At 40.8% G+C, this 23,730-nt stretch overlaps 1 protein-coding gene across 14 annotated transcripts in view; it reads left to right on the top strand.

The window, feature by feature from the left end:
• PPP1R9A (protein phosphatase 1 regulatory subunit 9A) overlaps positions 1 to 23,730 on the top strand; it is a 260,733-nt gene that overhangs the window by 199,428 nt on the left and 37,575 nt on the right. For all 14 annotated transcript variants that reach the window (XM_059712351.1, XM_059712355.1, XM_059712356.1 and 11 more), the window contains 4 exons: positions 9,670 to 9,723; positions 12,651 to 12,880; positions 14,526 to 14,622; positions 14,737 to 14,908. In XM_059712351.1, the coding sequence (XP_059568334.1) occupies positions 9,670 to 9,723; positions 12,651 to 12,880; positions 14,526 to 14,622; positions 14,737 to 14,908 (553 nt within the window). The remainder of the gene's footprint in view (positions 1 to 9,669; positions 9,724 to 12,650; positions 12,881 to 14,525; positions 14,623 to 14,736; positions 14,909 to 23,730) is intronic.

Raw genomic sequence — 23,730 nt, forward strand, 5'->3', positions numbered from 1 at the left:
ATAATATAATTTTCTATATGTACTACTATTTGTAATACTTTAAACAATAAAATTAAATTAAAAAATAAAGTACTGAAATCTTTAATATCTATAATTAGTTACTCTTTTATTCTTTTTTTTCTTTATTTGAATAGTTTCACTTTTTAGTTGTTTTTTTCTAGAATTTTATTTGTAATGTTATCTTTTATGTTTCTATTTTCTTTTTAAATTAAAAAATACTTTAAAATTTTTTTAAATACTTATTTTATTACTTCCTACCAATATCTTTATTTGTCATTTTGTCTCCTTCATTGGTATTAATCAATACCAATACATTTATTTTTGATAACTCCAGCATTCTGTAAGTATTTGTAAACATAATTTACATGTATAATTTTTTCTGAATATTGTTTTAGCTACATGTCAGAATTTTTTCCATTTAGAATGCCATTGTCACTTTGATCTATTTTCTCTTGGGATTTCTTCTTTAACAAAAATTATTTAGTGGAATATTTTATTTTCTAGACATATGGAACTGTATTTTGCTATTCCTTGGTTATTGGGTTCTAACTCTGGTCAGGAAAGATATTCCAAATAATAGCTATTTAGAATTGTCAAGGCTTTTGTAGCTTAATTCATAAACAGGTTTGTTTAAATATTCCTCATGGATGCAAAAAGCACTCATATTCTTATTTTGGGTGTGAAAATTATATGTTTTTCATTTACATCAGAGTAATAATACAAACACATTTTTCTATAGCCCAGTTTGCATTTTGTCTTATCAACTAATTCTGAAAAGTATATGATAAATCAAAAGCTATAGTTTTTTTCTTATAATTCTGTCGATTATAGTTTTATATATTTTAAATCTTTGTTGCTATGTACATATATGTTCAGGATTGTTACAACTTCATGGTTTATTGCAACACCTCTCTTGTAGCTTATGATGCATTTTACCCCAAATTCTAATTTATCTGATTGTAAAAATTCAACACTGCCTTTCTTTTGCTTCATATTTACTTCAAAGCATCTATTTTCTATATATTTTTTGTTTTCAGTCATTCTGTACCTTCTTATTCAAATCTGTTTTCTATAGTCCACCTATTCCTAAATCTTACCTTTGTACTAACTTCCCTGGGAGTCTTTGTCAGCTAATTGGTGAGTTTAACCTATTTATATTTACTTTAATCACTGTAATATTAGAACTTAAATCTGCTGAATTATTTCATACTTTACAATTTCCATCTTTTCTTCTTGTTTTTGTTTTATCCTTTTACCTATTTATCATTAAATACATAAAATTTTCATCTGCTGCCTAAAAGTTAAACATTTTATTCTTTTTTTCAGAGGTTTTTTCTGAGTTACTTTCACTCAGCCTTTAGTTATTTTCTCCTAGCATTATAGAAAACAGATCAATAGCTCTGTCATTACCATTTAACAAAATAATAGCCATAGCATACTCTCATCCACTTCTCCTCTCTAGTTTTTCTGCATTTCAGGAGTTTCAGTTAATTATATCTATAGGTATGCCTTTTTACAGAATACGTAGTTCCTTTGTACCTGTACTCCTTCCCAACTTTAATAGGATTTCAGTACCGTCCTGATGTTAATTCACCATTGTTCTAGTGCTGCTCCTTTACCACATGGAGCCAGAGGTTAAGTTAGTGGCCAGGATATCTAAACTCCAGAGCAATGAAATAGATTGTCTTTGATTTACCTCTAGATGCAGGCTTACCTCTGGTTGCTGACATTTTCTTGCTTCAGATCTTCATTTCCCCCCCAAATGTCTAGAAACATCTGTGTCTTAGAGTGCCTCACAGCTTTTTGTTAATTGATGAATGACAACCTGAAGCCTCTTAGTATTCCTTCTTTTTTCTTGTGACATCTCCAAAGTTAAATTCAGGGAAGACAATAAATAGCTTTTGTTACTTTGCTATGTTGTACTAAACTGGAAGTTTTCTTCTATATAATTTAGTCATTTCTACTTTTACTTATTTTTATTAGTTCCATCATTATTATCCTTAGGAATGTTTAATTTCTTTTATTCTATTGTATTGCAATAAACAATTTATTGTAATACTTTATTGTTTAAACACAAAAGCACTTAAAACTATGTATCTCTCTCTGATTAGGCCTTTGACCACAGCTTTCATTTTAATTTAAATATGCGTTCTTCTTGTCATCATTTTTTGCAAATAAGTCTATATTTTTCATTTTTACTATTTTCATTTTGCTTTGACTTGAATAAATGAGGAAACAGTTTTTAATTGGTATTTTTTTGCATTAATTTAATGCTTTCTTACATTGTGGTCAGATAATATTGTTTTTACATGTTTTTATTTTTTAAGATAATGTTTTTATTATAGACTAGAAGCCCGGTACACAAAAATTTGTGCACTCGGGGGGTAGTCCCTCAGCCTAGCCTGTGCCCATTCACAGTCCAGGACCCCTTGGGGGATGTCCACCTGTCAACTTAGGCCCACTCCCCGGGGGATCAGGCCTAAGCTTGCAGTCAGACATCCTTCTGGCAGCCAGGGAGCCCTCGGGGGATGTCCGACTAAAGGCTTAAGCCCCCAAGGGATCGGGTCTAAACCGTTCGTTGGACATTCTTAGTGCTGCCATGGAGGTGGGAGAGGCTCCTGCCACCACCACTGCGCTGGCTAGCCATGAGCCAGCTTCTGGCTGAGTGGCACTCCCCATGTGGAAGTGCACTGACCACCAGGGGGCAGCTCCTGCATTGAGTGTCTGCCCCCTGGTGGCCAGTGCGCATCATAACAACCGGTCATTCTGCTGTTCAGTTAATGTGCATATTAGCCTTTTATTATTATTATACTAGAGGCCTGATGCATGAAATTCGTGCAAGAGTAGGCCTTCCTTCCCCTGGCTGCTGGCACTGGCTTCCCTCTGGCCACAGGCAGGCACCCGGAAGGACCTCCAGTCTACTTAGCATATTACGCTTTTATTATTATAGATAGGATGTCCTTATTTCCCCCCTTTTGCCCCCTCTACCCAGCTCTGTCCCCCACTTCTCTCTGGCCATCACCATACTGTTGTCTGTGTCCACGGGTTGTGCATATATTTTCTTTGGCTAATCCCTTCTTTAAATTCACTTCTTTAAGTTTTTATTTTCAGATAAGTGCTTATAACTGCACTATTATATATATTTTGTATTACATCATTTAGAATTAAGATATTTTTTAATTGAACCCTTGTAAATTTTAGCACAATTTAATAAATTATGCTAGAAGCAATTAGGAGATTTTTCATGTAATGCATACACATTTCAATTAATATTTTATTAATTTTTAATTTTTTAATATTTTAATTTGAAATAATCTCATACATGTCAAAAAAACTATAAAATACTACAGCATATTATATGTACCCTTCACCCAATTTCTTAGGTGTTAATAATTTAAACATAACCATTATACAACTAACAAAATTTGGAATATATTTTTCTTATAATATCTTTAATGTTACTTAATCCATTTACTTTGTTTTTGTTAATCTTCACCCAAGGATATTTTTCCATTAAATTTTAGAGAGAGTGAAGGGAAAGGGAGAGACACATTGATTGGTTGCCTCCTGCACATGCTTTGATAGGGACTGGGGATCAAGCCAGAAACTGAGGTACATGCCCTTGACTGGAATCTAACCTGGGACCCTTCAGTCCACGGGCTAATGCTCTATCCACTGAGCAAAACAGGCTGCAGCTTAATTCATTTACTTTTAATCTATGTGTCTTTATATTTAAAGTGGGTTTTGTTTTTAATTCACCCTCATAATCTGTCTTTTAATTGGTGCATTTATGCCACTGACTTTCACAGTGCTTACTGATAGAGTTACTGCCATATCAGATGGCTCTGTGGCTTCTGGGGCAGGCCTGCCTTGCCGCCAGGGACCCGCCGATGGGGTCACAGGGCAGCAAGGCACGGCCGGCTGCTGGTGCTTTCTGTGGCGGGCATGCCTTGCCGCCAGGGACCCGCCGATGGGGTCCCGGGGCAGCTGGCCAGCCCTAGATGGTGGCGCGCTGGTGGTTCTCGCTGTCCCGCCCTGCCTGCAGTATTCAAATTAGCCGCCATCTTTGTTGGCGGTTAATTTGCATATCACGCTGATTAGCCAATGGGAGGCGTAGCGAAGGTATGGTCACTTACCATGTTTGTCTATTATTAGATAGGATTAATATGGGTATTTGTGATAAAAGTGATGTGTTTTATACCTTCCATATCCTTATTAATTTTTCCCATTTAACTTAACAGAGCCATTTAGTAAAATTACACCTCATTATAATGTATTGTGTTATCTATTTCAATGTTATGTTGAAAGCACATAAAATATGACTTAAAAGACTTTTTTAATCCTCACCCAAGGATATGTTTTTATTGATTTTAGAGAGAGAGGAAGGGAGAGACAGAGTTAGAAACATCAATGTGTTAGAGCTACATCAATCAGTTGCACCCCAACCAGAGATTGAACCCACAACGTAGGTTATGTGCCATGACCAGAAATCAAATTTGCAACCGTTTGGTATACAGGATGACACCCTAATCAACTGAGCCACCGGCCAGGGCTGACTTAAAAATTTTTCAGTATTATTTATCTGATGTTAATAATGTGCTACTTTTGTTTATAGTTCCTGGATAAACACACTACTTTTAGCATAAATCTAATTGCAGCACTTTGTTTTATTGTAAATTTTATTTTTAATTTTTATTTACTTTTTAATTTTATTGGGGTGACATTGGTTGACATCATATAGGTTTCAGGTGTGGGTTTCTATCTTTATTGTAAAATTTAAAAATACTATCTAAGAAAATCTAGCAATTTAAATTGTTACAAATTTGTTTAATTATTCAAGGTCTAATTGAGCTCATCTTGTTTTATGTTTTACATTTTTTTATGTTTGTTGATTTTTGCTAGGGATTATCTTCAAGTTTTTAAAAAGTATTATCTATTTCTACAGTTTTTAATATTAAGAACAAAGCATTATCATTTGAATGTTCCATATAGAAGTTTTTGATATAGTCTTGGTTTCTAAGACAAGATTGTTGTTAAAACTTACTTGTCACATTTTTTAAAACTTATGTTTTCAGTTAACTTAATAAAATACGTAGTATAACAAATAGTTTTACTCAGTTACCTCTTGGTCACTCTATACCAGAATTTCCTAATTAATTCCTAAGTTCTAGATCTTTTATTTCTCAGAATTCATCTTAATGTTTAACTACTTGTGGAGGGTATAGTTTTCATGACTTTGCCATACTGAGAATGGGACCATCTAATTATCATGACAGAAAGGATCATTAGCTGGGTTTAATATTTTTATTTCCTGAAATGTAGTAGGACAAGCTTCATTGCTTTAGGCTGACATTACATGATGTAAAGTAGAAGTCTGATGCCAACCTGGCATGCAGATGCTTGAGCAGCACTTGGTAGTCAGTGTCAGGATACTCAGAGGCCAGCAGAGTAACCCATGGTTTCCAGTCAGAGAAATGCGTTCTCATCTGGAGGTGACAACCGTGACATATGCTGCCGGGTTTTTCGTGAGGTTTAAATGAAAAAAATGTATCCCAGAACTGGTTCAGATTAGGTGCACAGTCGGGGAACACAGTCGGGGGCATCAGACCTGGGATAATTTCCACTCCACCACGCATCTGGGGACTGGAAGAAGCCATGTAACTTCTGAGCCCCTTTCCCCATCTGAACAGTGTGATTAATAGTGCCTGTCTTGCTTCCCTCAGTCTCATGGGCAATGCTGAAGGAAATGATAAAAAAGATAAAGGGTCCCCGTGGAAAAAACCATGGACTGAAATTTATAAAACCTGGCTTTGATACTTGTTAGCTCTGCAACTTAAGCTACTAAAACACACTTTCTTTCCCTATAAAATGAAAGAGTTCAATTAGTTTATTTTTTATGCTTTTCTTGTTAATAGTGATAAATTTGTAGAAATTCTTTTAATGTCCATACAGGATTAAAATAATCGCATATCTATAATTTTAGGCCTGTTAGTACTAAGAATACTTTGCACCAAAACTTTTGTCCATCTTCTGAATAATTACTTCATTCTGCTTTCTTGTATCTAAAGCCTTTGGCTGCACTTAGGAACACTCGAAGCTTTTATCAGGGTTCTGCTAATGAGTTCAGCTCTCTTCTGTCACCCGTTTCGGTGAGGTAGGAGGGGTGGGGTAACTGAAGACCAGCTTGCCTGGTGTCCTAAGTTTATCCCACACATCGGTGGGTTCATCTGTCATGTACATTCACAGGAATGAAAATGCTGGTTTTGGACAGGAACTTAGACTCTGCATCCATGACAGCCATCTCCGGGCTCTCGATTTCATAAATGTCACACCTGTAGTACTTGCAAGGGCCTTGGAGTTCTTCCCATCCAGCCCCTCATTTTTCAAATGGGAGGCTGGGGCCCAGAGAAGCAGCTTGCTAAGGCCACAGTAATTGAGAAGAGAAAATCCAAAGTCTGGACACATTGCGTGCATTGTGCCCAGTTCTCCTACAGCATTGGTTCTCAACCTTGGCTGCACATTAGAATCACCTGGGAATCTTTTTAAAATCCTGATTTCCGGGCCTCATCCTCCGGAATTTCTGTTTCTTTGTTATGAGGTGGGGCCACAACATTAGTAACAAAGAAACAGAATTTCCAGAGGATGAGGCTCGGAAATCAAGATTTTAAAAAGATTCCCAGGTGATTCTAATGTGCAGCCATGGTTGAGAACCACTGTCCTACAGGGATTACCAGTGAGAACATAAAACCTGGCACTCGCCCATAGTGGCAGTGCTCATTGTAAGATCTGCCCTTTTCACTTCTTGCCACTCTTCAGCTAGAAGCAGAGGTGTCTGTTTTATTTCAGGTGTGACATTTTACACCATTAACACTTTTCACTGACAAGTGGCATTGAGGTAATCATATTGGACCTCTTCGTTCACTCTTTCTTAATCTTGGCTACCTTTATAGAGGACTGATTAATTGTTAACAACTGACCCAATAAGGAAGGGTCAGACCTATGAGGAACTTCATTTTACAGACGGGGGAAATGAAGGTAAGAGAGGTTAAATAACTTTCCAACATCATTACATGATAGGCCTGAGGTGAATTCAATCAATGTAACTTAACTACAGTAGGTCCTCATTTAACGTCATAGGTAGGTTCTTAGAACTGTGACTGATTGATAAAAATGAGTTAAGTTCGGTAGCTCATCAATATTATAGTGAACAACCGTCCACAGTGAAATGGACATTGAGGACCTGCTGCCCTCTTCACACTTGGCACGTGGTAGAAAGAGCAAGGACTCTATCTTGTCAATAATAATTGCACATACTCCAGTCAGACACATGGATTTGCTGGGTGCCCAAGTGTGTGCACCCTGTAGTGCAAGGTCACCATGGGAAACAATTCCTTATGGCCATATATGTGTGTATGTATGCGTGCATGAATATATTTATGTTTACATATAATTAATGTATCATGTCTAACATCTAAGCACTTTTGCCATTTTTAGCTTATTCATATTGGTAGGGTAGATTAACAGTGGTATTTATTAGGAGAGTTATTTTCACGTCACCTTGCACATAACTGCTCTTTAATAAATGCCTGTTGCCGAAACCGGTTTGGCTCAGTGGATAGAGCGTCGGCTTGCGGACTGAAGGGTCCCAGGTTCGATTCCGGTGAAGGGCATGTACCTGGGTTGCGGGCACATCCCCAGTAGGAGATGTGCAGGAGGCAGCTGATTGATGTTTCTCTCTCATCGATGTTTCTAACTCTCTATCTCTCTCCCTTCCTCTCTGTAAAAAATCAATAAAATATATTTTAAAAAAATAAAAAATAAATGCCTGTTGAATTAATCTCTAATGAAATGGCACTGGGTCTGGCACCAGAAGATCAAGGCTCCAAATCTGGTTTTCACAGCAATTCACTGTGAGCATTGGGCCGGGTCAGTGTCTGGCCAGGAGCCTAGTTTTCCATCTCACGTGAGTGCAGAAGCATAAGGCTAGGCATTCTGCAGGGCTGTGTTCATCCGAGGGCCCACAGTTGGAGTGAGGCTGGGTTGCCTGGCATTGTCGGGTCCCAGGTGTTTCTTCCCGGGTAGCGGGTAGCGTGCAGAGGCCCCTGGGAACCAGTGAGGGTGAAAAGCGCAAGAGCCACGCGGGCGAGACCGCAGGAGCCGCCAGGTCCCCGAGCGGGAGAGTAAGATAAGTGATGTGCGTGGGGCAGAACCGAATGTGAACAGCTGTCAAGGTCACCCCTCAGGACGGAGGACCTGGCGGAGAGCAGTGAGCACTGCAGCAGGGCAGACCCCAGGGCTTTCAACGGAGCAGGAGCCCCGAGAGCGCCCAGGAGGGAGCCCTCTGCTAGGAGCTGGGGGCTCCCAGGGTCTGAGCTTTTATTCATTGGCGTTTACGGATATTAAGTCAACCTGTGCCTGATTCTGACTTCTTTCCCTCTTCATTCTGCCCATATGCCCATAGTGGCCAGGTAAAAATCAAGAAAACGCAGGTTACAAACTAAAGAGAGAGCTGAGGTTGCTGAGGCGTCATCTCCAAAGGTTCGCGTTTCTGTCCTTCCATCTGGCTTTCTGATAAGAAAACCTTAAGCTTACTTGATTACAGTAATATTAGAAGTTTCCAGCCCCTTTTGTTCAATCCCAAATCCAATATGCTCTGAAAACAGATTTCTAAAATACTTCTGCTGCAAACTCATTTGGGGGTAAACATGACTCAAGCTGACAGGATATTATTTACAATTTCTCTTTCCCTCACTTAGTGGAAATAGTCTTACGCAAAAATATTCGTGGGTTTGATTACAGAGCGCCTCCACAGAACCTGCTGTGGGTAATAGCGACTTAGGGAAAAATGCTTCTTTCTACTGTTCTGAAATTGGAAGAATTCTGAATTCCAAACGCATTTGGCCCCAGGGATCTGAGAGAGGAGATCGTCACCCCACATATTGTTTTCCGTAAATGTTGGTGTATTTATCCCTGGAGGAAATGAGTATGTTGTTTTCTTCCTTCACAGAGAAAAGAAAAAAAAGTGGGGGTGGAGGGCGGGGAGAAGCAAAACAAATGTGTAAATAGAGGGGCTCTCGTAACAGAAGCTTTTGAAGCCCTGGTTTTCAACAGAAGTAGATGTTTTGGAGGACAGAAATCTAGATCTGTACCTTTCCTGCAATTAAAAAATAAACACCGATTCCGCTGTGGAACTGCATCATCCTCAGCTCCCCCTTTGCAGCAAAAGAGCTGCTCAGCCTAGTGACTCGTGGTACCACAGCGCCACCTGTCCTCCGGGTTTGGGATAGCATCTTCATACAGCCACTGGCTGACTTTCCTGCTTAGGCTTTTCAGTACCAGGACTGCAGGGAAACAATTGCGTGGTATTCAAATCCTAAAGAAGAGCTGCAAAGGGTTAGCAAGCAAATGCGTTTTCTTCTCTTTGGTCCCTGATCAATTAAATCGTAACTTACTCCTCTGTTAGGGAGTGTGGGCCATAGGCCCTGCGTATAATTAGTTTGCACCTAGTAAGTCATTTTTCCGCACTGGGCATTTTAATTTACAACCTGCTGCCTTGCAGCACTTTTCTAGGCCTTCTGCTGTGCAACACGATATTCTTCTAGTTGCTGAGACCTGAAAAATATAGATAGACTTTCTTAGTTCCGATATTTCTTTCTTTTCAATTTTCAGCTGCAAATCAAACATGCAGTTACAGAAGCAGAGATTCAAAAATTGAAGACCAAGGTAAGCGCACCAGTCAGTACATGGAGTTTGAATTGTACTTTTTAAACCTCGGAGGCTATGAATAAATTCAGCCCTGGGACTAAAGGATCTGTTCCCGTACCTTTGAAAGAATACAAATGTCACAGACTCATGTCCACTGTTAGATGCATGGATGAATCTGGCAGTGAGAGTTGCACCATGGGAGTGTGAGCACCACCGTATCCCCTTAGTGAGACTTGCACAATATTTTAAAAATACATATTTACATATTTACACATGTAGTTTCCTAAGAGCTTTCCCCAAAAAGTAAATATTTTTAATGGTTCGTGAATCTCAATTTCGTTTTGACCACTAATTCCTTATGCACGTTATCAGACGGTATCTCTTTCTATTTTATTATTTTTTTAAAATTTTAGGTAGGTTTATTTTAGATAGGTTTAATCATTTATTTTTCATTTATTCCTCAGGAACAATGTATTTTAACATAGCACATTAATTTTGTATAGAAAAAAAATTTCAATTTCTAATAAATATCATGAAATTTCATATACGAATAGTTGCTTGTAGGTGCCAGATGCTTCTGGAAATTTTCAGTCCTTTAGTTCACATTATTTAAATTTGTGGGGAAAAACAGGTCATGATGGAAGGTTTTATGTATTTTTTAGTTTATTTATAAGACTCAAAAGGGCACTTTTTTTAGTTAGTAAGTTATAAGGTACTTGTACATTCCTAGAATTGTGTCTAGTTTCATCAAATATGTAATTTCAGAGATTTAAAAATATCTTTTGAATTACTTTAAAAACAATATTCTTTATTGTATTTATGGTATTTTTAAAATTAAGACATAATTCCTCCTCTACCACTACAATCTGTTTTTCTGTTCACACTGAACGCTTGTTTTGGTTTTTCCATGTGTTTTAAATGGAGATTAATTAGCAAGGCTATTTTGGTTAAATGGTATTCCCAGTTAATAACTCTGTAGCTCTTTAGTCAAAACATGCCTATACATCATTCATGGTATCAGCCAAGCTCTGTGAATAATAATTTTTAAATTAGTGATGGTTAGTAAATAAACAACTTGAGTGCAAAACATTGCTTAATAAAAGATGCAGTAAAATCCCAGTCCTGTTTTAAGTTGCTATTGTTTCTTGGCACAGAATGGAAGAATAGAAGTGTTTTTTTAATTGTCGGTTACAATTAGGGAAAAGATTCCCCTGTGATTGTAAGTGCTTTAACAAAGCTTATGCTTTAGACTGTAAACATTGAATTTAGAAAATCCAATAAATTAGTGTTTTATTTTTCTCATTATTATATTGGCATATAAGATCCATAGATTAGCTTACTTTATTATGACTCTTAATGTCTCTGTTGATAAAACAATGCCTAATTTTGAAATGTTATTTTGCTACTTTTTACTTTGTAATCTGTTTTGCCAATATACTTATTTTTATATATATATATATATAATTTATATATATATATAATTTATATATATATAAAAATGTTATATATATATAACATTTTTAAATTTGCTGAATGCTGTATGATTTTGGGATGTCTTGGAATTTGAAAATAGTTTATATAATGATTCTGCATGCTTTTGAACTTTAAACGAGGTGTGTGAAATAGATGAAACCCTTGTTTAAAGGTCAGATAGTTATTGTGAATAAATGACCTTGGACCCCTCACCTAAAGGATCAGCCTTAGTTTCTGTAGAAATGAGGGGGTGGGACTACTATTATCTATTCCTAACAGTCCCCGGAAGCGGAAATAAGAAGCTGCCTTTCTGTTCCACTGGAGGGATTTAAATTAATTCAACAATTATTTATATTTTTACTTACATTATCTTTTATACTTTCCTGCAGATTGGGGTTTATAAAGCTCTGAACACTGCCAGCAGAATAATGAGCTAAAAACTGTGTTCATGTCAATTGAAATAAAGGATGTAATAATATCAACAAAAGGGATAAAAGCAAAATAAGAATAACTAAATTTATCAGATTATTATTATGCGCAAGAAGCTGTTCCAAGCATGCACTAGTTAGAGAACTTAAGTTATTTGCCCAAGATTTAAAGGCGTGATGGCTGTGCCTGGGGGCCAGGTGGCTGCCTGAAGCATGGGGGAGGGGAGCACTTGTAAAGCACTACTAACCACTTTGCTTTACTTCTGAAACTAAAACAGAATAATATTGAATGTAAACTGTAACTGAAAAAAATAATTAATTACAATAAATAAATAAAATGGGAGAAAAGGCTGGTAGTGGCCCGGCTAGGACTCAAATCTAAATGTAATGACTCCAGAGCGCCCCCTTCCTGCCAACCGACAGGCCACACTGTGCTTCTGCCCCTTCTTTCCAGCTTGTCTCTCCTCTCTCTCTCTTTTACATATTATACTTAAAAAAAAAATCTCTAAACTGTAATTGAAAAAAAATTAATTTTTTAAAGACAAATAGTGACAGCTGGGTTCAAATATAAACCACTCCAAAGCCCCTCTCCCCGCCAACCAATAGGCCACACTGTGCTCTGTCACTTTCTCCTTTTCATTTAAATTTTAACATATTATACTTAAAAATATATATATCTAAAGGAAAACCTGCTGAAATTCATTGACTAGAATTAGATAAACTCTAAAACATTTTTTACTGCTCACTGAATTTCACACCACATTCAGTGATGGAAAGATAATGGGAATTGGAGTCAGCCCCATGTTTTGTCATTTATCAGATGTGCGGCCTTGGACAAAGCATTTCACTTTTCAAGGCTTCCATTTTATAATCTGTAAAATAATGAAAATAATGCTTTCGCTTCTCATCTCAAGGTGTTTGGTGATTGAGTATATCTAACAGTTGAATTTAATCAAAACCATGCTATTAAAATGTGAGGGATTTTTGGTATAGATGTACCCAGATTATCTTTGTCTTGACAGTTTTCTTTTTTTTTTTATCCAGCTGCAGGCAGCAGAAAATGAGAAAGTGAGGTGGGAACTAGAAAAAACTCAACTCCAACAGAATATAGAAGAGAATAAAGAAAGAATGTTGAAGTTGGAGAGCTACTGGATCGAGGCTCAAACACTATGCCACACAGTCAATGAACACCTCAAAGAGACTCAAAGCCAGTATCAGGCCTTGGAAAAGAAATACAACAAGGCAAAGAAATTGATCAAGGATTTTCAACAAAAGTAAGCACTTCTAAAGACTGAAAAATACTTGTATGCATACAAAAAAGGTTTGTCTCTAGTAATCTCGTCATCTTCAGTGGGATAGAAAAGATGACCCCAGACTTATCCCTCGAAGAAGCATAGTTAAAGCAAATACAGTGGGGCCTTGACTTACAAGTTTAATTCATTCTGAGACCGAGCTCGTTAAGGAGCTCGTTAACTCAAATTACTCTGTCAACTCAATGCAAAAGAATCGGCCTCGGCCTCCGAGAGACAGCTGGTATCTCAAAAAACTCGTTACTCGGGACACTCGTAAGTCAAGGCCCCACTGTATATATGTTAAGTGTTGGAAAACAGTTTTATCTTTTTTTTAGGAGATTATACTTTGTTTTATCATTTTTTTGGCAGCCAGTGACACCATGAAGTTGTTTCTTTGATTGTTAATCATTGCTAGTTACGGTTAAAACATTTGAAATCTCTGTCCTTCTTGAAACATCCCTGTAATTCAGAAGCAGGAAGCCTCGCTGAAGTCGGGCAGGGCTCTCGCCGCAGTGCATGCAGAGCAGCAATTGGGGCCTTGCTGAGGCTGTTTCCGCCTCCGTTCTCAGACTCAGTACCTGCAGGATTTCCCCACTACAGAGGGTATAAATATTGACGAGCAAGACCCCCTGCCCTGCCACTTCCCTGCAGTCGGAGACCAGCACCACAGTCGGCTCTTGAATTCAGCAGCTGATGCTGCTTTGCTTCCATCTGTTGGATCTCGGCGTAACTTCAGGGAGACTGACGGGGGAGATTCTACTGGACTTTCTCATCAGTTACTGCTAGCTAGCTAGAACAATCAAAAAGGAATGCCAGGCCCTCTTCTGGCCTTCCATGCCAGCCTCAGAAGCGAAGCATACTACTCTATGTCAGATTCACCATTTCTCAGTTACTTCCTATCATGGAAATAATGTTTTCAATATTTAAAAGAAAATGCTGTAAAACGTTTATTGGTTAAAAGGGGGGATTGCTCTTTGTAACAAGGAATTCAGCACATCACTATTTTAACTTTTCTTGCCCAAAATATAACTGTCATATAATAATTTTGTAAGTTTTGATAAATTTGCATATTATAGTCCAGGCTCTCAAAATGAAGATAATTCTCCTTCTCCCCCTGTTATCCTCAGGGTAATAAATGACAACTCCTTCTGTTTTTATGACCCACCCAGCCCTTTTCCACGGTCATTCATAGGAATCTATCCTATTATAATTTTCTTTGACCATTCAGTTCCACCAGTTTGCTAGATATATTACTCTATAAATGTAATTTTTAAAAAGGCTAATAGTGACACCACCTGACATGTAATTATTTCCACTAAATTACTCAAGGTGGATCATTGGTTTATTAGCTCTAAAAATGTATGGGAGCTCTAGAATCAGGAGCTGCAAATGAAAATCAGAGTAAGCAGAATCAAGGCATTTTTCTTTACTTTGTGCTACATTAAAATGTTTTACTTGCTTTCATTGCTATATACGTTTTCTCTAACTATGATTGAATTTTATTTATGTAAATAGCTGTCCAGTTACTTATCCCACTGTGTAGTTGATTGATTCCAATAACAACATTCACATGTTTCCTCATTTCTTGAGTGTTTGATGCAATCAGAGCTGTTCTTTTCTTCTTCAGAGAACTTGATTTCATCAAGAGACAGGAAGCAGAAAGAAAGAAAATAGAAGATTTGGAAAAGGCTCATGTTGTGGAAGTTCAAGGCCTGCAAGTGCGGGTGAGTGATGTGCCAAAGCCATGAAAATAATAAGATAGTTTTGTCTAGTACTTGGAGAGGAGTGCTGGGTTCGAGTTTTAGAAATGGATTTTTTTCCCTTCTTCTTTCTCTCAGATTAGAGATTTGGAGGTTGAGGTGTTCAGGCTGCTGAAGCAAAATGGGACTCAAGTTAATAACAACAACAACATCTTTGAGAGAAGAACACCCCTTGGAGAAGTCTCTAAGGGAGACACCATGGAGAACGTGGATGTCAAGCAGATGTCTTGTCCAGATGGCCTGAGTCAAGGTTTGTCAAACCCTTGTTTAGACAAACATTGCTTTCAATGACTGTAAATTTGGCTTCACATTCTTTTTCTTATCCAGGGATTTAAATGTTGAAAACGCCTTTCTACCATGGGAAAGAAGAAAAGGTTTATCAAAATAGGAACTTATCATTTAGCACTCACTTGTCTTATCAAAAGTAAATGCTTTAATGTTAAGAAACAAAATTCCAACTTACGCAAGCCCAGATATTATTTTAAAACCATCATAACATTGATAGACTTAATAAATTGCTTTAAAGTGACAGTTCATTTAGAGTGAGCTATACTACTTATCTATTAATGAGTAAGGTTTGAAATTTTTAAATCACTAGAGTAAAGATCTTTTTTATAACTACTTCCAGCTCTTGGAATTCATTAAGTTAAGATGTTCTATGCAAGTTTTTTGCTTTTCTCTTGCTGTCCTATATATAATTCTCATTCTTTTATTCTGTTTAAGACCAACCAATGGGACCAAAATACTGGAAACATTTTCTATATAAATGGTTGTCTTCTTTCACACACCAACCATAAAGAAATCACTGATTTTCTCACTCACATACACACCTATACATAAATTGTGTGTGTATGAATGTGAAGGAATGTCTTAATATCTATAGTATATTTACAGATTAAAAAATGCATAAGAATTTATACTTATAAATACACAGGGGGATATAAAACTTTTGGTTAAATTAGCTCCCCAGTAGTCCCTGGGAGGGAAGGGGAATAAGAGAATATATAGCAGCAATGTCATGAGAGAGCCGATGGTCACAGGCAGGGATTGGACCCACAGTAACGTTAAATTGTAGAACTAAACTCTTAGCCATTAAAAATGAAAAGTATTGGAAATCTTCATTTAAAACTGAAGTGGTAGCTAGAGACTTGAGTCCATTCACTGAGCTTATATCCTTTTTCTGGGTTTTCCCTTAATAAGATATAATCTGTATGTAATGCCTCCTGGGCAGCTTAAATGTGAGTATTGAGCTCCAGCATTACCATTCACTGAAGAGCCATGTGACTTCCTTAAGGTCATTCAACTCAGTGGGGTGAGTTTTACTGTCTATTATATATAAACTAGAGGCCCGGTGCACAAAAATTTGTGCACTCGGGGGGGAGGGGGGGGCCCTCAGCCCGGCCTGTGCCCTGTTGCAGTCTGGGACCCCTCGGCAGATAATGACCTGCTGGCTTAGGCCTGCTCCCGGGTGGCAGAGGGCAGGCCCAATCCCTAGGTTCAGCCCCTGGTCGGGCTCAGAGCAGGGCCGATTGGGGAGTTGGGGCGCCGCCCCCTGTCATGCACAGAGCAGGGCGGATTGGGAGGTTGCGATGCCACCCTCAGTCACACTCAGGGTAGGGCCGATTGGGGGGTAGGGGCACCACCCCCTGTCACACTCAAGGCAGGGTCGATGGGGAGGTTGCGGCGCCAACCCCTGTCACGCACAGAGCAGGGCCAATCAGGGGGTTGGGGCGCTGCCCCCTGTCATGCACAGAGCAGGGCCGATCAGGGGTTTGGGGAGCTCCCCCATGTCACGCACAGAGCAGGGTCAATCAGGGGGTTGGGGAGCTCCCCCCTGTCACCTACAGAGCAGGAACCATCAGGGGGTTGAGGAGCTCCCCTCTGTCACTCACAGAGTAGGGCCGCTAGGGGAGTTGGGGCACAGCCCCCTGTCACACACAGAGCAGGGCTGATCAGGGGGTTGGGGCGCCGCCCTCTATCACCCACAGAGCAGGGCCGATCAGGGGGTTGGGGCGCTGCCACTGTCACGCTCAGGGCAGGGCCGATGGGGAGGTTATGGCTCTACCCCATCACACACAGAGCAGGGCCCATGGAGGGGGGGGGGGGGCATTGGGGCGCCGCCCTCTATCACCCACAGAGCAGGGCTGATCAGGGGGTTGGGGCGCCGCCACTCTCACACTAAGGGCAGGGCCGATGGGGAGGTGATGGCTCTACCCTGTCACACACGGAGCAGGGCCCGTGGGGTGGGGGGGTTGGGGCGCAGCACCCTGTCACACACAGAGCCGCAGGGCGATCAGGGGGTTGGGGAGCTCACCCCTATCAGGCACAGAGCAGGGCCAATCAAGGTGTTGGGGCGCCTTCCCCTGTCAGGAACAGAGCAGGGCCGATAGGGAGGTTGTGGCCCCGCCCCCTGTCACACACAGAGCCGCAGGGCGATCAGGGGGTTTGGCACTGCCCCCTGTCATGCTGATCCCGGTGCTGGGAGGCCTCTCAGCTCCGCTGATCCCGGTGCTGGGAGGCCTCGCTGATCCCGGTGCTGGGAGGCATATTACCCTTTTACTATATAGGATAGAGGCCTGGTGCATGGGTGGGGCTGGCTGGTTTGCCCTGAAGGGTGTCCTGGATCAGGGTGGGGGTCCCCACTGGGGTGCCTGGCAAGCCTGGGTGAGGGGATGATGGCTGTTTGCAGCTGGTCACACACCTTTCAGGGTGGGGGTCCCCACTGGGGTGCCTTGCTAGCCTGGGTGAGGGGTTGATGGCTGTTTGCAGCTGGTCACACACCCTTCAGGGTGGGGGTCCCCACTGGGGTGCCTGGCCAGTCTGGGTGAGGGGCTGAGGGCTGTTTTCAGGCTGGGACTGAAGCTCCCAACTGCTCCTTTTTTTCTTTTTTTTTTTATTTATTCTGGGCCAGCTTTAGCATGGCTCCAGCTCTGAGGCCTCAGCTGCTGAAAGCAGGTATCTGGTTTGTTTAGGTTCTATAATCGAAACTCTGTATCAACTCCAGCTCTGAGATCCCAGCTCACTGAAAGCTGGTTCCTGGGGTTTTGTTTAGCTTCTATATTTGTAACTATGTTTCAAACTGCAGGCTCAGAGGCCTGCAGGAGCAGGCGGGGAACGTTGGAGTCCTCCGTCACTGAAGCAAGCAAGCCTCATGTTAGTTTCAAGCTGCCTGGCTGCCGGCCGCCATCTTGGCTGGCAGTTAATTTGCATATCGCCCTGATTAGCCAATGGGAAGGGTAGCGGTCGTACACCAATTACCATGTTTCTCTTTTATTAGATAGGACTAGAGGCCCGGTGCACAAAAATTTGTGCACTCAGGGAAAAGGGAGTTCCCTCAGCCCGGCCTGCGCCCTCTCGCAGTCTGGGATCCCTTGGGAGATAACGACCTGCTGGCTTAGGCCTGCTCCCAGGTGGCAGAGGGCAGGCCCAATCCCTAGGTGCAGCCCCTGGTCAGGCTCAGAGCAGGGCTGATTGGGGAGTTGGGGCGCTGCCCCTGTCATGCACAGAGCAGGGCAGATCAGGAGGTTGCAATGCCACCCTCAGTCACGCTCAGGATAGGGCTGATTGGGGGGTTGGGGCACCGCCCCCTGTCACACTCAAGGCAGGGTTGATGGGCAGGTTGCGGCGCCACCCCCTGTCACGCACAGAGCAGGGCCAATCAGGGGGTTGAGGCGCTGCCCCCTGTCACTCACAGAGCAGGGCCCATCAGGGGGTTGGGGCTCCATACCTTGTCACGCACAGAGCAGGGTCAATCGGGGTTGGAGAGCTCCCCCCTGTCACACACAGAACAGGGCGGATCAGGGGGTTGCAGCACCGCCACTGTCACACTCAGGGCCGGGCCGATGGGGTGGTTATGGCTCTACCCAGTCACACACAGAGCAGGGCCCATGGGGGGGAGGGGTGGTTGGGACACCGCACCCTGTCACACACAGAGCAGGGCAGATAGGGAGGTTGTTGCCCCGCCCCCTGTCACACACAGAGCCGCAGGGCGATCAGGGGGTTTGGGCGCTGCCCCCTGTCACGCTGATCCCGGTGCCGGGAGGCATATTACCCTTTTACTACATAGAATAGAGGCCTGGTGCACAGGTGGGGGCCGGCTGGCTTGCCCTGAAGGGTGTCCTGGATCAGGGTGGGGGTCCCCACTGGGGTGCCTGGCCAGCCTGGATGAGGGGATGATGGCTGTTTGCAGCTGGTCACACACCCTTCAGGGTGTGGGTCCCTACTGGGGTGCCTGGCCAATCTGGGTGAGGGGCTGAGGGCTCTTTTCAGGCTGGTGGGTGACTGAAGCTCCCAACCACTCCTTTTTTTCTTTTTTTTTATTCTGGGCCAGCTTTAGCTCTGAGGCTCCAGCTCTTAGGCCTCCGCTGCTGAAAGCAAGTTTCTGGCCTTTGTTTACCTTCTGTATTTGAAACAATGTTGCGATCCTGCTGGCTGAAGCCCGGCGACTAAAGCGGGTTTCTGGGGTTTTGTTTAGCTTCTATATTTGTAACATAGTTGCTTAGAGTTGCAGCTCAGAGGCCTGCAGCGGCAGGCGGGGAACGTTAGAGTCCTCCGTCACTGATGCAAGCAAGCCTCATGTTCGCTTTAAGCTGCCTGGCTGCCAGCGGCCATCTTGGCTGGCTATTAATTTGCATATTGCCCTGATTAGCCAATGGGAAGGGTAGCGGTCGTATGCTAATTACCATGTTTCTCTTTTATTAGATAGGATAGTAACACTTCCTTCTTCCCCACCTAAAGAGTATTGTGAGGCTGTATAACTTAGTGAAGTGAAAGAAGGCAATTCTTTAGAGCTTTTAGAGAATTACAGTGTTTATGTCTGTGACTCTGTAAGATTGATTCTAGAACAAAATGTCAGAAATCAACACGTTTTCATGTTTTGGAATATTGTAATTCCTAAAAGCAGTTGCACTTAAAATAAACACATGTCCCGGTATGGCGTGAACAAGGTATAACCTGTGATCAGCAGCTCTCCAGACTCCGATTCACTTCTGTTCCTTTCTCTCAGTTCAGAAATCTGTATCTTGTCAAACATATAATTAATGGTATTTATTAAATTATATGACTGCAGAAGATCAACAAACTGTACTATTAACATCCTGATTTAGAGCAAAACCTCACATTTCTTCTGAACCCTTCTTCCCTTCTACACCCTCCATTTTGCCACATAATTATCAGTTTCCCTAGCAACAGTGTCAGTTCACAGTGAGATGCAGGGACTACTAATTCTTGCTGAAGCTCATCCCTGCTTGTGCAGCAGAGGTGGAATCTGTCATCTCCGATGTTAGTAGTGTACATATCAAGAGCTGCTCTTCCAGTATCACTGCTGAGGACAGTCAGTGATAAATCTCCTTGAATTTCAAACTAAATGGCTTGGTCAGGAACTAGATAGGAATGCTCTGAAAAGCACTTTCCTAAATTGATCCTTTGCTTCTGTTGCTAGGGAACACTGAAGTCCTAGAGGTTTAGAAAAGGAAGTGAAATGTGGACCAAACACAGGCCATCCTGCATTTAAGGATCCCCCTCCAACAAACACATTTTTGCAACAGGAGGGGTCCAGTGGCTGCAGTCAGTTCCCCAGCTCCTGCCCCTCAGACTCAGTGCTCTGCCTCCTGGGGACTGTCCAGCTATGATTTGCTTTCTAAGCACTGGATGTTTTACTGATAGGATGAGATGATTAGCATATTTTCAGGCCTCCAGGCGGCTCATTGAAGCAAAAGGATTATCAATTATAGGTCAATGAAAACGATGTTAGGATGAAATAGTGAAAGGAGAAAGGAAGGGGAGAGTGAAGGAGTCAGAAAGGACAGAGGGAAGAAGAGCAGGTAAGCAGCCATTTCTTCACATGCACGCATGTTCTTCTAGGACAGAGCTCCCCAGCTGCGATGGATTCATTATGTGGCTCTCAATATTGAATTATTGACAAAACTATTTTTCCAGCCATGCACAAGTTTACCCCATTAAAGTTATATCTGAACATCATTTGTTTGGTTCTCTATAAACTAAACCACTCAAATATCTCATTAAATTTTTGATAGAACATATATTGCTCAATATACTTGAATGCTTTTTTCTTATAATATATAAAGCAAATATAGCAATTATTTTTCATCAAGAGCCATAACAAACCTTAAATCCCTTCTAGTGTGTGGCTGTGTACTGGACAAATATAATTTTACACCTGTTCCAAGATGTGGAAAATAATTTTTCCCTACTGCCATGTTTCACGTCCACAGATGACTCTGGTTGAGAGAGTTCTCGACATTGTATCCAAGTGCCCTGAAGTAACCAGATATGCCCGTGGCTGCCCAGCTAGTTAGGTCGGCATTAGACTAAACACAGAAAACAGGCATGTAGAGAGATCTTGGTAGGAGAAACAGTTAGAGTCTTAGTTGGATTAGATTCCCTAGAAAAGCCACCTGAACAGCAGCTCTTCCTCAGTTTCTAAATATTCCAGGATCTTTATGCTAATACTGTTTTCAACTTCAAGTATTTTAAAGGCTGTTTGTTAAAGAAAAAGTATGCATATTCCATAGAGATCCTGAAAGAAAGACAAGGACTGATACTTCATATAGTGGAAACTATATGAAGGCAGATTATTATTATTCTATCGTGAGGGGTCAGAAGTAAGAACCACACCTTTAAAAAGTTACTTTGAACGCTGGATGCTTGGTGGCACCCTGACTTGTAAGAGTAAGGGTGGCTGCAAGGTAGAAAGAACAGTGTTTGGGCCTGTTAAGTGTGCAACAAGATATATGATTTGTAGGATGGCTGGGACCAAGGGTGAGGAAGATAAGAAAGGGTTTGATATAAGACAGATAAGAGATATTTTAAGAAATGAGAGGGAGTGTGAAGAAATGAGAAAAATGAATAAAAACGGAATAATATTTTTCTGATTTGTAGACTTTATGTTAAAGGTGGTACCTTACGTTAATGCTGTGTCATAGGGTATTCTTGGAGTAACTGTAGACTTTCAATGCCTGAAGAAGAGTTTATACTTAATTCTGTAAGCATTGTGACCCATTAATGGTATTGAGGCAAAATAGAAGCTGGGTCACGTGTTACCATTGTAGACCAAGTATCTCTGATTTTTTTTACAAGATACCATTTATAATAGCAACAGAAAAGATATGGTAGGCAGTATGAATTCAATAAAATAACCTCAAGACCTATGGAAAGACATTCAAGAAGACCTGTATAAATCAGAAGAGGTAGGAAATTATAAAAAATTCCATTATGCCAAATTGATCTATATATTCCACATAGTTTTGATTAGAATTTAAACGGGGCCTTTATTATTATTATTATTTTAGAATTTGACAAGTTGTTTCTAAAACATACATGGAACAATACTTGGCCCAGAGTAGTCAAGATACTCCTGGAGAAATACATGCAAGGGAACTTCTTTTTTTTTTAATTTTTTTTTCTTTATTGAATAAGGTTATTACATATGTGTCCTTATCGCCCCATTGCCTCCCCCCCACCCCCCACCCCCACTTTTGTCCTCACCCCCCTGTTGTCTGTGTTCATTGGTTAGGCTTATATGCCTGCATACAAGTCCTTTGGTTGATCTCTCCCCATTACCCCCACCCTCCCCTACCTTCCCTCTGAGGTTTGACAGTCTGATCAATGCTTCTCTGTCTCTGGATCTGTTTTTGTTCATCAGTTTATGTTCTTCATTATATTCCATAAATGAGTGAGCTCAGTGATATTTATCTTTCTCTGACTGGCTTATTTCGCTTAGCATAATGCTCTCCAGGTCCATCCATGCTGTTACAAATGGTAAGAATTCCTTCTTTTTTACCACAGCGTAGTATTCCATTGTGTAGATGTACCACAGTTTTTTAATCCATTCATCTGATGATGGGCACTTAGGCTGTTTCCAAATCTTAGCTATGGTAAATTGTGCCGCTGTGAACATAGGGGTGCATATATCCTTTCTGATTGGTGTTTCTAGTTTCTTGGGATTAATTCCTAGAAGTGGGATCACTGGGTCAAATGGGAGTTCCATTTTTAGTTTTTTGAGGAAACTCCATAGTGTTTCTCCACAGTGGCTGCACCAGTCTGCATTCCCACCAGCAGTGCGCGAGGGTTCTTTTTTCTCTGCATCCTCACCAGCACTTGTCATTTGTTGATTTGTTGATGATAGCCATTCTGACAGGTGCGACCGCATTGTCGTTTTGTTCTTTCAGATACCAAGATTCACTGGAAAGGAATAATGATTGAGATTGAGGTGTAGTGTCAGCAATTGAGAAGTAGACCAGTGCAACAGAGTAAAGTCCAGAAACAGACTGGCCCATGTGTGCCAATTTGAGAATAATACAGAACTGACCCCGCAGATTAGTGCAGAAAGGGTGGACTAGCAAATGGTGCTAGGAAAAGTAACCATTCATATAGAGAAAAATGAAATTGGACCCGATCTCACAGCTTTCATGAAATAGATTCCAAATGGATTAAAGATTCAAATATGAAAGGCTATATTTAAACCTTTTAGAAGAAAATGTAGGAGAATGTTTATATGGTTCTTAAGATGCAAAATTCCAAATCATATGAAGAGTTTGATAAATTTGACCACAGTAATATTAAGAAAATCTCATCTTCAAAAGACATTATAAAGAACTTAGAAAGAAAAGCCAAAAATTGAGAGAATATATTTATAGCCCATATAACTAAGAGAAAAGGTTGTTATCCAGAATATACTTAAGAATTCAAATCAATCATAGAAAAACACAACTAAATGGGCAAAAAGCATAAGCGGTCAGTTCACAAAAGAGGAAACTCAAAGTTTGGTGAACATAAATAAACATTAAATGTTATTAATAAAAATAAAGCGACTGGCAAAGATAGTTTCATATGATTGCCAGCATGTAGGAAAAAAGGAAAACTCATACAACAATTTTTGTTAAAACAATTTGGTGTTGTCCAGTAGTATGGAAGAGGTGTAAATCCCATGGCCCAATGAGTTCACTTCTGTGTGAATGCTCTCTAGAAACACACCAGTGTGCACCAAAACATTGTTCATAATGGCTGCAGTAAAGTCAACCCTCGTCATACCTTTCAGCATAATGTTGAGCA

The sequence above is a fragment of the Myotis daubentonii genome, chromosome 10 (genome assembly GCF_963259705.1).
Source record: "Myotis daubentonii chromosome 10, mMyoDau2.1, whole genome shotgun sequence".
In the NCBI taxonomy this organism is placed as follows: domain Eukaryota; kingdom Metazoa; phylum Chordata; class Mammalia; order Chiroptera; family Vespertilionidae; genus Myotis; species Myotis daubentonii.